The sequence below is a fragment of the Petaurus breviceps genome, unplaced genomic scaffold (assembly GCF_028583685.1).
Source record: "Petaurus breviceps papuanus isolate PSGF00001 unplaced genomic scaffold, PetGlider_PUasm1.0 90750, whole genome shotgun sequence".
Classification (NCBI taxonomy): Eukaryota; Metazoa; Chordata; class Mammalia; order Diprotodontia; family Petauridae; genus Petaurus; species Petaurus breviceps.
The window spans coordinates 2,902,646-2,916,969 of NW_027187335.1; the positions used below are offsets into that span (position 1 = coordinate 2,902,646).

At 40.0% G+C, this 14,324-nt stretch overlaps 1 protein-coding gene across 1 annotated transcript in view; it reads right to left on the bottom strand.

The window, feature by feature from the left end:
- The window catches only part of ANKFN1 (ankyrin repeat and fibronectin type III domain containing 1), a 177,383-nt gene that overhangs the window by 150,407 nt on the left and 12,652 nt on the right, over positions 1-14,324 (bottom strand). The window contains exon 2 of the mRNA XM_069067384.1: positions 12,768-12,978. Coding sequence (XP_068923485.1) covers positions 12,768-12,978 — 211 coding nt within the window. The remainder of the gene's footprint in view (positions 1-12,767; positions 12,979-14,324) is intronic.

Here is a 14,324-nt window from a genome sequence, read left to right on the forward strand (position 1 = left end):
TCTTTCTTTCTTTCTTTCTTTCTTTCTTTCTTTCTTTCTTTCTTTCTTTCTTTCTTTCTTTCTTTCTTTCTTTCTTTCTTTCTTTCTTTCAACTGCTGTTTAGAACACTCAGGACTGTGTTTTCCTGCAGATTTGTCATGGTTAATGAATGTTGCTCCAGCAGTCAATCACGCACTCTGAATACTGTCACACTTTTTTTTTAAGCCTCAGTCATGAGCCATGACAGAAAAATAAACAAATAAATATAAAGCTAAAAAACTCTTTCACTGAGCAGCTACACTATGTGAAGTCCCTGGGGAAGGCTAAAGGAGGCCAGAATAAATGATAATATAAGTGCTGTGGATGTAAGAAAGCAGTGATGGTGTATGCACACAGAGGGTCTGAAGGAAAAAAAAAATACACACACATACACACATACACACACGCGCCCGCACATACTCCGGTGGAAAAATTGGCAATATTAGTAGCCTCAAGGTGCAATTTCCTGGAACATGGAGATTGACAAGCCAGTCCTAAATGCTGTTAATTTAACTAACTTCAGATTAATGGTAGAGTCTGCTGTGACTGAAGTTCTCAAACACAGTCTCATTATAGCCTTGCTGGGAATGTCCTAAATATAGGCTTGGACAGTTTCAAACAAATCCGTATACATTTGTGTATTTTTAGACACGGGTTCGGCGTCAGAGTGCATGTCACCGGTTTCTGGTTGATGAATTGACCCAGTAACTGTACTCTCAGCCCCCTTTCAATCCCCACTCCCCCCTTCCACAAATTGTATAGAAAAGGAGGGATTGTCCTTTGGCTAAGCCATCCAGTGAATTTTTTATTATATGTGTACATATGGTGGAATTACATGATTGCATACATACCTTGGGGGATGAACGCGTCATTTAATAAATGATTTTTAAAATGCCATGACACCACCTTAAATCCATATATAATGTGTGTGTATTTTATATATACACATTATATCTATGTATATACATATATACACACATACGTATATATGTATAATATAAGTATATTCCCACTGAGATCAGATTTGTGAGGCAGTTTGTTATAGAGGATAGAGAGCTGGCCTTGGAGACAAGGAATCATAGATTTAAAGCTTTGAAGGGACCTCAAAGCCCATTTAGTCCAATTTCCCTCTATTAATCAATTTATTTAAAATTTATTTTATAGATGTACTTATATTTAATGCCAGTTCATAGCTCTAGAGCTTTAAGACTCTGGAAGCCATCTAGTTGCATCATTTCATTTTACAGACAAGGAAACTGAGGCCCAGAGAGGTAACTTGACAGCCAAGATCACTTAGGTAGTGTCAGAGGTGGGATTTGGTTTCAGAGGAGATGCCATTCACACTACTCCACATTGCCTCACTTAGTAAATGTGGGCAAGCCTTGAACGTTCTGAACTTGTTTCTTCATCAGCAAGACATACGATAATAGCCTACCTATTACCTTCTTGATAGGGCTGCTCTCATAGTCCTTTCTCAGGGTCTACTTTGTTTGCATCACACCTAACTCCTCATTTTGTAGATGAGGAAAACAATTTTCAGAAGAGTAAAGTGACTTAACCCAACATCAGGAAGAAAGGAAGAAAGTTAGCATTTATTAAGTCCTTACTATGTGCCAGGCAGTGTGCTAAACTTTGGAGGTACAAATATGGATAAAAAAGAAAGACAGTCCCTGCCCTCAAGGAGCTTATATTCTGACAGGGGAAGATAATACACAAAAAGAAGCTCAGAAATTGGGCAGGAGAATAAAGGTACCCATTGTAAAGGCATGGTTTTGAAGTCGGGAATGTTAGCAGCAAGGCTGGGAAGGCAATGAAGGATGGCCAACCTGGGCTTCTACAAACAACAACACCAACACCATTACTACCACCACCACCACTACCACCAACTAGTGTGTACATAGAATTTTAAGGTTTTCAAAATGCTTTACAAATATTATCTCATTTTATCTTCATGACAACCCTGGAAATACGTGCTATTATTATCCTAATTTTACAGATGGGGAAACTGAAACAGACACAAGTTAAATAACTTGCCTTGGGTCATACAGCTAGTTAGTGTCTGCAATAGGATTTGAATGGAGGCTCCAGCAGACATTCACCAATGGAAAGAGGGAACCAGCCTGACAGAGGGGTAAAAAGACTTCATGGATGATCAGATGGATGTTCCATGGTGGGGAAGCCCCAGGTGCTGGAGGAAGTTACAGGATGGAAGTAGTAGTAAGTGGTTAACCAAGATTCAACACCAGTTGTCTGACTTTCTATCCTGTGCTCTTACCACTGTGCTGTGTTATCTCTGGAGTCAGAAATACCTGGCTTTGAGCCCTGTCTCTGATATATTCTAGCTGCCTGGCCATCACTGAGTCACTCAAACTCTCAGTGCCACAGGTAACCTTCTAGGACTGTAAGATATTGAGAATTGTCTCTTAATCAGTGAAAGGAGTTTCCATATTGGGAATTCCTGACCTAGAGAAATCAGCCTTCACCCATCAAATTATTGTCTCATTATGTATAATTTAAAACACACACACACACACACACACACACACAAATAACACAAAAGAATCCCCAAACTATCTCTCCTTATTAACTCCACTGTAGCTTTGTAGGTAACCTAAATCTTGTCAGTAAGAAAAATGACTTAAAAATGCAATGAAATACAGGTGATGGGAATCAGAGACTGGACAGATGTGGAGTTACACTCAGACTGGCTTTGGCGATGCTTTGTTTTTCTCGATTTAATACAGAAGTCCCGATGTCTTCTTTACAACTGCTCGTCCTGCCCATCTACTTTCTTCTTGGCTCTATCTCCTTCTTCCTTCACACTCTGCCCTCCTCCCTCTCCACCTCCCCCAACCCTCCCATGCTCCAGTCTTTCCTTTTCTGTCTCACAAGAGCTGGAAACCTCCAAGCTGGGGCCTCCCTGACTCGTTCCTGTTTGTCTCTCCTCCAGCCCAGTAAAGTCCCTTCTGTGTTGCCTCCTCACTAGTACAATAGAGGGTCTGTGAGTGGGTGGTGAGTGGGCTGGCGGCTGGGGCAGGGACCCCTCCCCAACTCCTGACGTGGGCTTCATGCTATTGTGGTGTTAGATGACCAACAGCATGGTCATTGAGACCCAGGGAGCTAATTAATGGCAGGGAAAACTCAGTGTGCAAAACAGACAATTTCAGAGACCTAGCCTGTGAACATGAAGATAAGGAATGAACTAAGGATGAATGAATTCCCGGACCAGCAGAGGTAAGGCAAACCACTCCAGTATTTTTGCCAAAGAAACTCCAAATGGAGTTGAGTTGGACATGACTGAAAATGACAACAACACAATTAAATACATAATTACAGAACTAGCCTCCAGTCATGAGGCAACCTTGACTCAGTGCCTGTAATCCCAACTCCTTCTCTGCTTCCCACTCTTTTTAAATATTGGTGAATTGGAGCCCTAGATATTACTCACTTGAGATCCAGAAAGTTACAAAGGGCAAAATATGACATGATATTAATTTCCATCAAGGGCACAGGGGCAAAATTACTCTGGGTAAGGTAAATAAAATAAGACTGTGTGGTAAGGCAAAAAGAACATTGGCTCTGAGGTCTGAGGATATGTGTTCATATACCAGCTCAGAGATTCATTAGCTGTGTGATGTTGGTCTACTGGAATAGCTTTTTGGGGCCTCAGCTTCCTCATCTGTAAAATGAGTGTGTTGGATGATGTCTAAGTTCTCTTCTTACTTTAGAGCTATGAGTTTAGGATGTCTTCTAATTCTTATTAGAAGAATTTACCACTGGGTAAAGCTGCCTTGCTAAAACAGATGCAGAACAGGGGAGAGAGGGCTGGATTTGGAGAAAGACTTGTATTCAAATTGTTCCTTGTTTGCAGCTTAGCTATGTGACCTAAGACAAATCACTTAACCTTCTGTAGCTTTGGTTTCCTCATCTGTTAAATGGGGTGAATAACCAATCCCTTCCTCATAGGATTATTGTGAAGATCAAATGAAGTAATAATTGCAAAGTGCTTTGTAAACCATGCTTTGTAGCATTGGGATGAGTATTGTTCCTGAAATCAGAAAAACCCAAATTAAACCCTCTTCAGACACTGGTTGTATTACCTGGACAAGTCACTTAACCTTTGTCTGCTTCAGTTTCATCGACTGGAAAATGGGCATAATAACAGCACATCCTTCCAGGGTTGCATTAAGGATGAAATAACCTATTTGTAGTGTTTGGCATATAGTTGGTGCTACATAAGCACTGATATTCTTCTTGTTAAATCCAATGTGCATTTTCTACTTCTCATCTTGATTATCACGAGAGTTTCCTGATTGGTCTCCCTGACTTGTTTCTCTCCACTCAACTGCATCCTACATCTTGCTGCCAAAGTAATTTTCCTTAAGTACAGATGTGACTATGTCATGCCTACTTGACCAAATCCCATGGTTTCCTATTGTCTCTAGGAACAAATATAAATATCTCTGTTTAGCTTTTAAAGCCTTACACAATCTGAGCACAACCTACCTTTCCAGGCTCAGTGGATATCCCTCCCCTTCCCGCACCCTGAGACCCAGCCAAATTGACATTTCTCTGTTCCTCACATCCAATATTCAATCTCCCACCTTTGTGTCTTTTCACTAGCTGTCTCCCATGCTTAGAATGCCTGCTCTTTCTCTCTCTGTGTCTCTCTGTCTCTGTCTCTCTTTGTGTTTCTGTCTCCTCACCCCTTATTGAGTTCTCTTCCTTTAAGATGTAACTCAGATTCCATCTTCTCCTTGAAGCCTTTCCCAAAGCTTCAACTACTAATGCCTTCCCTCCTAAATTACCTTATATTGAACTTCTGGGGATATATTTGCATGTATTGTCTCTTTATTCTGTATGTATGTATACATATGTGTGTGTGTGTGTTTTGGATCTACTTGTCTCACCCATTAGAATGTAAGCTCCTTACATGAAGGAATTTTCATTCTTTGTATCTCACCAGTACAGTGAACTAAAACACAGTAAGTACTCAATAAATACTGAATGATTGATTGACTGATTTACTGAATGTGTCTATTAATGTTAGTGATTTTTGAAAAAAAAAAAAAACCTCATTGGTGGCATGGAAGGTCACTGATGACCCAGCTTTTACAGACCCTGAAAGGGTAAATAGAGGCTTATACAGAAATGATTATATCATATACTGTGGTAATTTTTTTGAACAACTCTAAAACACAGCGAAGTGGTACAGTGGATAGATTGCTGAACATGAAGTCAGAAAGACTCAATATCCCGAGTTCAACTCTGACCCCAGACACTTAATAATTGTCTGACCCTGGGCAAGTCTTTCAACCCTGTTTGCCTCAGTTTCCCCATCTGTAAAATGAAGTGGAGAAGGAAATGGCAAATCATTCCAGTATTTTTGCCGAGAAAATACCAAATGGAATCATGAAAAGTTGGACATGACTGAAATGACTGAACAACAACAAAAACACATTAGCCAGTGAAGTCAGATTACTGAAAGATGAAACAAGATAGCTGCCTACCATATCCATACTTTGGAGGAGGCAACTTTGACTTGGACTCTGTCTACATGATGCCTAAACAATGGATTGAAGAATGGGGGGAGGACCTGTCAATCCATCCATATGTTTATTCAAACTGTTTCTGTTTCCACTGAATTGACATTGTTGTCTTGACAACAGCTCAGATGTGTGAGTATAAAATCATGGGATTGATTTTTTTTTAAACAGACAGACCAGAATTTAGGACTGTCATCCTTTTTGAAAGGAGTCATTTCAGGAGGTGACTCATTCTCTCCAATGGTGTTGACTTTGATAAAAAAAATTTTTTTTGGAGCTCATCTTTGGAAACTGCCTTCAGAAAAATGGCCTGTTCTTGTGAATGATTCTTCTCAATGATGGCAAATCTATTTCTTTTTTCAAATAAGGAGAAATAGCCAAAAGTTAACCACAGTCAAGTCTGAGGGCTTGCCTAATCAAGCTTGAAACAGTAGTAAAATATGGTCAATGAGATGCTAATCTTGGAATCAAGAGAGAGGTGCAAGTATAAAGTAATGATACTAGTATTCTTGTGTAGCCCCTGAAATGCTTTTGAAGGAAATTTCAGATCATCTCTCTATTTGGAGTCAGAGAATCTGGGTCCAAATCCTGTCTCTGCCACTCAATAGCTCTGTGACCTTGGGCAAGTCACTTAATCATTATGGACCTTGGTTTCTTCATTTGTAGAATAAGTGGGTTGGCTTAGATGACCTCTGAATTTATGATCATCTTATCCCTTAGCTATGATCACCCAGAAGAATTTATCCTTGTTGCCCTTTGAGTTAGGAGGGAATGCAAAGCCCCAGCTGTCTTGATGGTAGTTATAAGACCAGGGAAGAGGCAGAAATGAGATAAGGAAAGAAATAGATTTTTTTTTGAAGGGGGGAAGGCAGGGCAGTTGGGGTTAAGTGACTTGCCCAAGGTCACACAGCTAGTAAGTGTTAAGTGCCTAAGGTCAGATTTGAACTCAAGTCCTCTTGACTCCAGGGCCGGTGCTCTATTCACTGCACCACCTAGTCTCCCCAGAAATATATCTTTTCCCCTTCCTATAGCCAGTAATCTCAAACTTATGGGGTGTCACTTGGCAATGAAACCAATAATCAGAGGGGAAAATTAAAAACTGTGAACCTATAATGTGACCTTCATAAAAGCATCATAATTGGAGGTATGGGATAGATGACAGTTTCTTTGCTCCAAAAGAGGAAGGGATGGAGTAAGGGGAGGAGACCTCCCCTAACACTGTCAGATTTCATTGTATAAAATAGGATGTAGTAAGGTTGGTGTGTGTATGGCTATCATCACTTTCCAGTTCTGTGTCATTACTGTTTTCCTGCTGTGAACCCCAAATATTTTTGGGGAACCAATGTCCCCGGGAGTAACTAAGTGACTACATATTTCATTGACTTGCTTGACAGGTACTTTGAGAGACAGCATGCTTTAGCAGAAAGAAGGTGGACTATAACATCAGAGGATCTAGATTTTAATTCTAGTTCTGCTAATACAATTATGAGCCGAGGAAGGTAATTTTACTTCCTTAGATATCAGGTAAATTTTAATCCCTGTAAAATAAGGGATTGGACTAGATCAAGAGTTTTCAATTTATTTTAATGCCACGGACCCTTTGGCAGTTTGTCGAAACCCATGTACCTCATCTCAGAATAATGTTTTAAAATTCATAAAATAAACCATGTAGGATTTCAATGGAAACCAATTACACTGAAATATAGTTATCAAAATATTTTTTAAAAAGTTCATGGATTGGGGCGGCCAGGTGGCTCAGGGAGTAAGAGCACTGGCCCCAGTGTCGGGATGACCTGGGATTGAATCTGGGCTCTGATACTTAGCACCACACCCAGAAATAACTGGCCATGTAACCTTGAGCAAGTTACTTAACCCCAATTGCTTAAAAAAAAGTTCATGGATTCAGATTGAGAACCAGATTCTCTCTAATACCCCAATCCAAGGCTGTATCAATGGTTATAATATGTAGTAATGGGAAGGAGGTGGTAGATGAAGGAAATGAGGGGATTAGAAGATAAGAGGAACAGATTCTAAGCCTAATTTTAGAGTTGAAAGAATTCTCAGTGGTCATCTAATCCAATATAATCATTTTATAGATGAGCAAACTGAGGCCAGAGAGGTTAAATGACTACTCAAGGTGACACAGAAGAACTGGAATTTGAACCCCAAACTTAATGTTCTTCTCATTGCACCTTATATATTTATGTAGGGGTATATGTGTACCTGTGATTGGGAATACTGACTAGAAATATAGAGGTCTATAGGCTCATATATACATTCACAAGTCCTTAAGGCCATCCATATATACCGATTGACATTTTATATGTCTAGACTTTCCTCACTGAAGTCTCTTATAGACATTCATGCTTGGTTGCTATTCTCCAAGTCCATCCCATTAAGTGGAAAGGAAGTAAGTAATTCTGTTTCTACCCCAATAATCCTTGAAGAAGTGGCTGTTTTCATTGTTTTTTTTTAAATGAGTAAATGTGATTCTGCACTACTGCACTGCCACCTAGAGGCAGGAGGACATAAGAAGCAGCTTAACAGATGTCTGACTAACCAGAGGACTCTATTTTTGTCGTGCATCTTGGCCTCGGGGAGGTATGTAGTCTGGGATGAATATTTTTGGGGCTGTTTTTATGATTCAGTAAATTCCTATTCCTGAATTGCCCATCCCTGTGTAGGATCAAAAGTGAATTTGATGCGAAAGTCTGGGATACTGGGTAGCAAGTCATAAACTAAGTGCTAGAATCAAAGGATTATAGAGTCAGAGCTAGAAGAGTCCTTAAAAATTATCTAATCCACCCCCCCTCATTTATAAATAGGGAAAGTGAAGCTCGTGGTAATGGATGGTGACTGAGGCAACATGGTATCATGGAAAGAATATTGTATTTAGAGTCAGTGGAACTGGGTTCAAATTCCATTTATTATCTGTATGATGCTGGGCAAATAAATTACTTCTCTGTTTCTGAGTTTCAGTTTTCTCATCTGTAAAGTAAGGGGATTAGACTAGATGACCTTCAAATAACCTCATGCTATGATATGATATGAAATGCTATGATAAAGGTCACTTGGTCTCTCAACCTCCTCGTACCTCAGTTTGCACTGCTATGAAATGGAGACAGAACTATGTGCCAATAAGTTGTAGTTTTGAATTGCTTTCAGACCTTCAGATGAAGGGTGCCAAATGCAGTCATCTTCCATGCTCATGAGATGACTCTATATCTTCCATTTATGGCAGGTGTTCACTTCTGTGGTTCTGGTGGCAGGCCATGGTTTTTCTCGTGGGTGAGACCCTTCTAAACTACTGGAGCAGTTTTGCCCCCATTTGAACTTGGTCTAGAAAGTGAACTGAAAATTCTAGAGAACAGATTGCCTTCCTCCATTCAAAGTTTGTTCTAATTGGAACACTTTTGTACAAAGAACAGAACCAAGGGAAACACATTGTTGGACTCCAGAAAACAGGAAAAAAAAGGAGAGAAGTTGGGGTTCAGTCAAGTGACCAAAGACAACACAAATCTCATTTTGATTTCTGTTTGTGAGACAGTTGTGAGTCTCTTTTTTTCCATGATGCCAATTTTTTTCTGGGTTTATATAAGGTTATAGATTCAAGGTTAGAAGAGACCTGAGAGGTCATGTAATCCAATTCCTTTATTTTTACAGTTGAGGAAACTGAGGCAAACAGGGCTAAGTAACTTGCTCAAAGTCACACAGCTAGTAAGTGTCTGAGGCAGGATTTGAACCTAGGTCTGTCAGACTCAGACTTTAATTCCAGTGTTCTTTCCATTAAACTAGTTTGTGTGGTCTAATGGAGACAAAGAGCTTATGCAACCTCTTATCAGTCTAATCAGCATGTGATCACATCATTAGGGACTATTCCATAGAAGGGTCAAAGAGAATAGGAGGCTCCTTAAGCTTGTGCTTTGGCTTCAGTCTTGGTGTTGAAGATTTGAACTTTTTTTATGAGGTTTAAATGTGCACAAGGGGCTTGGGGAGGGGGGTGTCTCGCTATTTTCATGGAAAGTGCAGAAATCTCTGCAGCATCCAGGTAAGTAGGTCTAATGTTTCATCCAGCCCACTGCAGGGATGGCAGTGGCAACATCTGGATGAATAGTCTCCTTGTTTCTTTATACAGAATGCAGCTCAGTCTGCATTCTCGGTATTCAGCCCCATCGATTCTCCCTCCAAGCCCTCCCTTGTTGGTTCATTGGAATAGACATTATTGCAGAATAAATTTCATAATGACAAAAATGTCCCATCCCCAACTTTTTTGTTTAACTCCACCTTCATAAGTCCATTTCTTTAAATTCTCTGCTTCTCTCAAAAGAGTGGCAAGTTCTTCTTGAAAATGTCATTCTCTTAAACCTAGATCCCACTAAAATCAATTCCTCAAGTTTCTGGATAAAGTAGGGGAAGACTATGGCTTCACCAAAAACAGAGATGAACTTTTTAATACGAGAGTTGTCTTATGTGCTTAGTGTAAGGAGGCTCTTTGGGTAGAAGATGTTCGAAATTTGGGAGTGAGAAAATGGTTTCCAAATTATCCACGGTACATAGTTCTTTAGGAGTCATAGGGCTATTGTTAGCTGTGGTTAACCCTTTGGAATATTGAAGTGATGAAGCACTGAACAATAACCCTTTGGTATTATTTCATTTTTTTCTTTGTATGCCCAATGCCTAACATAGTACCTGGCTTTTTGACAGGGCTTGCACAAGGTGCTAGTCACCCACCCTTTTTTTTTCGTGGTGAGATGGAGGACGACCAGTGTTTACCATCCCCCCTGCCTTTATGCCCTGCAGACCCCTGGAACTGTCATCAGACCTGAGGATATTACCCAAAGTCCCTTGCCTTCCACCTCTCTGCCAAATCTTTAGGATTTCAGGACCTTTTCATCTATTCTACAGCTAAGCTTTCTTTTATGTGTTGTCTTCACCAATCAGATTGGGACCCCGAGAGGAGAGGCTATCTCAGTTTTTACTTGTATCCCCAGATACCACATAATAAGTATTTGCCTATTCATTCATAAATTTGTCAGAGAAAACAAGCCTGTGGTTCTGAGCCAGCATGGACATTAAATGTCATAGAGTGTTTATAGACAAGCAAAGGCTTCTAGCTGGGCTTGACTCATTCCAGTGGAGCCATGGGTCGCACGCAGAACTGTTTACCAAAAATACACTTCTTGGGCTGTCTCAGCTGGCTCTGGTATTCTTTGCTTTATGGAATAGTGAGATAATAGCTGATATTTAAATCATCCATTAAAGTTTGCAAAGCACTTTATAGACATTATATCAAGTGGCCTTCACAACCATGTGAGATAGATGCTATTATTATTCCTTTTTCTAACATATGAGGAAACTGAGGCACAAAAATATCAAATCATGTGTCCATGGAGGTAGCTTGAGGCAAGACTTAAATCCAAGGTGTTTTTGGTTTGTTTTTCTGTTTTGAGTTCTAGTCTACCTATTTTGACTAGAATGGAAGTCCAGAGGCAGCCAGTGGGCCTGATACCACTGCTGAATGACTTGGAAGGTTTGACTTGCCTGTTTCCAATCTAGGACAGTTGGCCTCTCCTTAGGTAGCCTGGTGCTACCTTTGCTCCCAGGAACTTACCATATTGAAGGCAAACAGAGCAAACCCAAATGGCTTAGTTTACTGCAGCTCAGAAATCCCATGCTCAATTGATCTTCCATATTCAACTTCCCCCATAGCAGGGGTTACAGCCATGCACTCTCCCTCAGGTCTAGTATCAAATCTAGCACTCCATCTTGTGATGGATGGTTAATTAGACCCCTATTTTATTCCAATCATTATTAATCAATTTAATATGATTCCATAGCAGTGATGATGTTAGCAAAAATACTCGTTTATCTATATATTTAGTCAGTCTAGTTTTTCTTATCATTTAAACTACAAGCTATAAGTTCACCTGCTTGTTATGAAGTTCACTTGATTAATCATAAAGAAGCTAACTAGAGGAGCTCTACCCTTTTTTCCTGCCAAGTAGGAAACCAAGCCCAGTGTGGTAGAGATGACTCAATGATATAAAAAGTACCACCGCTAATTTTGTTTTGCCTTTGCTCTTTCTCACCCCTCTATTGTCCAACATAGGGAGATGGCCACGAGCACTTGGCCAACAAGTGACACTCTTTATCAGCCTATGGCTTGCCTATCTACCAGTTCACTGGCCCATGTGTATACTTTGATATCATGACCATGGGTCTTCCTATTGGCTCAGTAGGCCCTCCTGAAAGGTCAAGACATGTCAGCCAATGGGATTTTTATGTTCACACTCCCAGATGATCAAAGTCAAGGTCAACCAGTAAGATTCTATATTTTACTTTGTCTCTTCTGTATGGTCTGTGTTTCAAGCACTATAAAACTAAGGCCCTGGAGGAAAGGGTGAGTCTCAGATTGTTGGGGTCCTATCCATCAGAGGGTACCAGGTCCCTTTAATAATTGGCAATTGGCTTGGAGCTCTGCTTCAGTGGTTTTTCCTGCAGACTGGACATTTTGAGGCCCACAATATACTGTACCACACTACCCTAATAAAATAAATTTTAGAAAGAACATGGAACTGAAGCCAAAAGACCAAGGTTTGAATCCTGGCCCTTATTCTCATTGCCTGTGTGATGTTGGTCCAGATGCTTAGTCCTGCTGAGCTTTCTTTATTTTCAAAATGAGTGGCTTGGTCTGGATGACCTCTGAGAGTCTTTTTCAGTCCTAAATCTATAATCCCAAGAATAGCTCATATGGGACAGGGCCACACCTGCATACATGTACACAAACACACACACTCAGATTCTCTTCTCCCCCATGTTTCCCTTGCCTTCTAGCATCAATTGGTGAAATCATCAAGAATGTTTAAAGCTCTGGATACATTATTTGATGCAGGCTCCTTCCCTGCAAGAATCAGCACATACTATTTTAAAGCACCCCCTGATGCCCAGCTTAGCAAACACTTTGCCTCTTTATGTGTCAAGCCTGCTATTTTCAAAGGGCTTGTGCATGAAAACATATTAAGGATTTCAAAGTCAGTCCTTTTTCTCTACTTTGCTCATCTATAAAGCAAGTGGGCGAGATGCATTAAGTGACTTCTAATATCTTTTCTGATGCCTGAGAAGAGTTTTTAAGGACCTTTCTTGGCATTAAATTGACACACATTGTAGCAACCTTAGTTGAGCTCTGCCGGGAGCTTCACTTACAGTGTGGACTCTCTCTGGCACCTGTCTTCAGGAGGAGTCTTGCAATAGGCACGTTGTTGGTCATGATGGCAATGTCCAAGGGTGTCAAGCCCTCACTGTTGGGTGTGTTTAGGTCTAGCTCCTCGGTGGTATACTGATACAGAAGGATCTGCACAGCGTCCATGTCCTGCTGTTCCACGGCTTCAAACATTGCTTCATTGCCCTGGAAGTTCTGAAGGGGAACAAGAATGCAAGGTAAGTCAGCGGGGGAAGAGAGCTGCCCTTGGAGTCAGAGGATCTTGATTTGAATCTCACTTCTATGGTTTACTCTACCTTTGTGAACTTGGACAAGTCCTTGAACCTCTCTGGGCCTTACCTTCTTCATCTGTAAAGTGAGCTGGTTGCCTTAGGTGAATTCTAATGTCCTTTCCAATGGTCAACCTAAGATCCTAAGTTATCACAATTTCTTAGGTTGGTGAATCATTGTGGCATCATCATCAGCATATTATCATTCAATATATACAGTTATCTCTTCCATATCTTGGGGGTTAGGGGTGCAGTGCCCCCACAATCTGGAAAATTCATGTAAAATTTTTTGGCCCTCCATTCATACCAGAGAATGTTTGAACTTTTTTTCTTTTTCATTTAGGGGGTGTTTACAGTATCTTATTATAAAATTTGTGTTGATATTATATAATGCTATACATACATTTTATGCACTTCTGAATTTCTAATCTTTTTCTGTGTTGACTGCTGACCTTCGTGTGTTGTCTGCAGCTTTCTCCAAATTCCCCCCAAATTCCCATTTAATTTCTTATGCTGACCCTTGATCTACCAAAACTGCAATGGGGAAAGTTGTGATGTGGAAGGTATGACTGTAATATACAGCTAATATATAATAATAAATAATTTAATGTATCATGTATAATATATAACTATAAATAATAATGGCTATGATATATAACAAAATAAGAATTAATATATAACAATTATTATTAAATTATATTGTACCATATTATCTCAATAATAAACATAATAAAAATAATGAAACAACTGTCATATATCTTAATATTATAGTATCCTCACATTATTAGATAAGATTTTAGAGACTATTCCATCTAATCTCCTCCTTTGAATGGGGCATTAAAGCCCCATAAAGCTAAGTGACTTGGCCAGTTACACAGGCAATATGTGATCAGGAAGTGATTTGAAGGCAGGTCCTCTGACATGAAATCTTTTGACTGAATTTGTCCTTCATGCAGTACTTTGAGGTTTTTGAGACAATTTACATGCATTCTCTCATTTCTGCCTACAACAGTTCTGTTGTGGTAGGTACTTCAGTTAATTGATAAGAGTTTATTGATGCTCACCATGTGTCAGGCACTGTTCTAAGTGCTGGTCATACAAAGAAAGCCAAAAACATGTTCCTGGCCCTTAGAAACATGACATTCAAGTGAGGAAGACAAGACATAAACATTGATGTACATAAAGCTATATACAGTGTGGTATAGTCAGAGGGAAGGTACTAGCAGTTGGTGAGGAGAGAGGGGGACTGGGAACAGTCATTTAGAGAAGGCA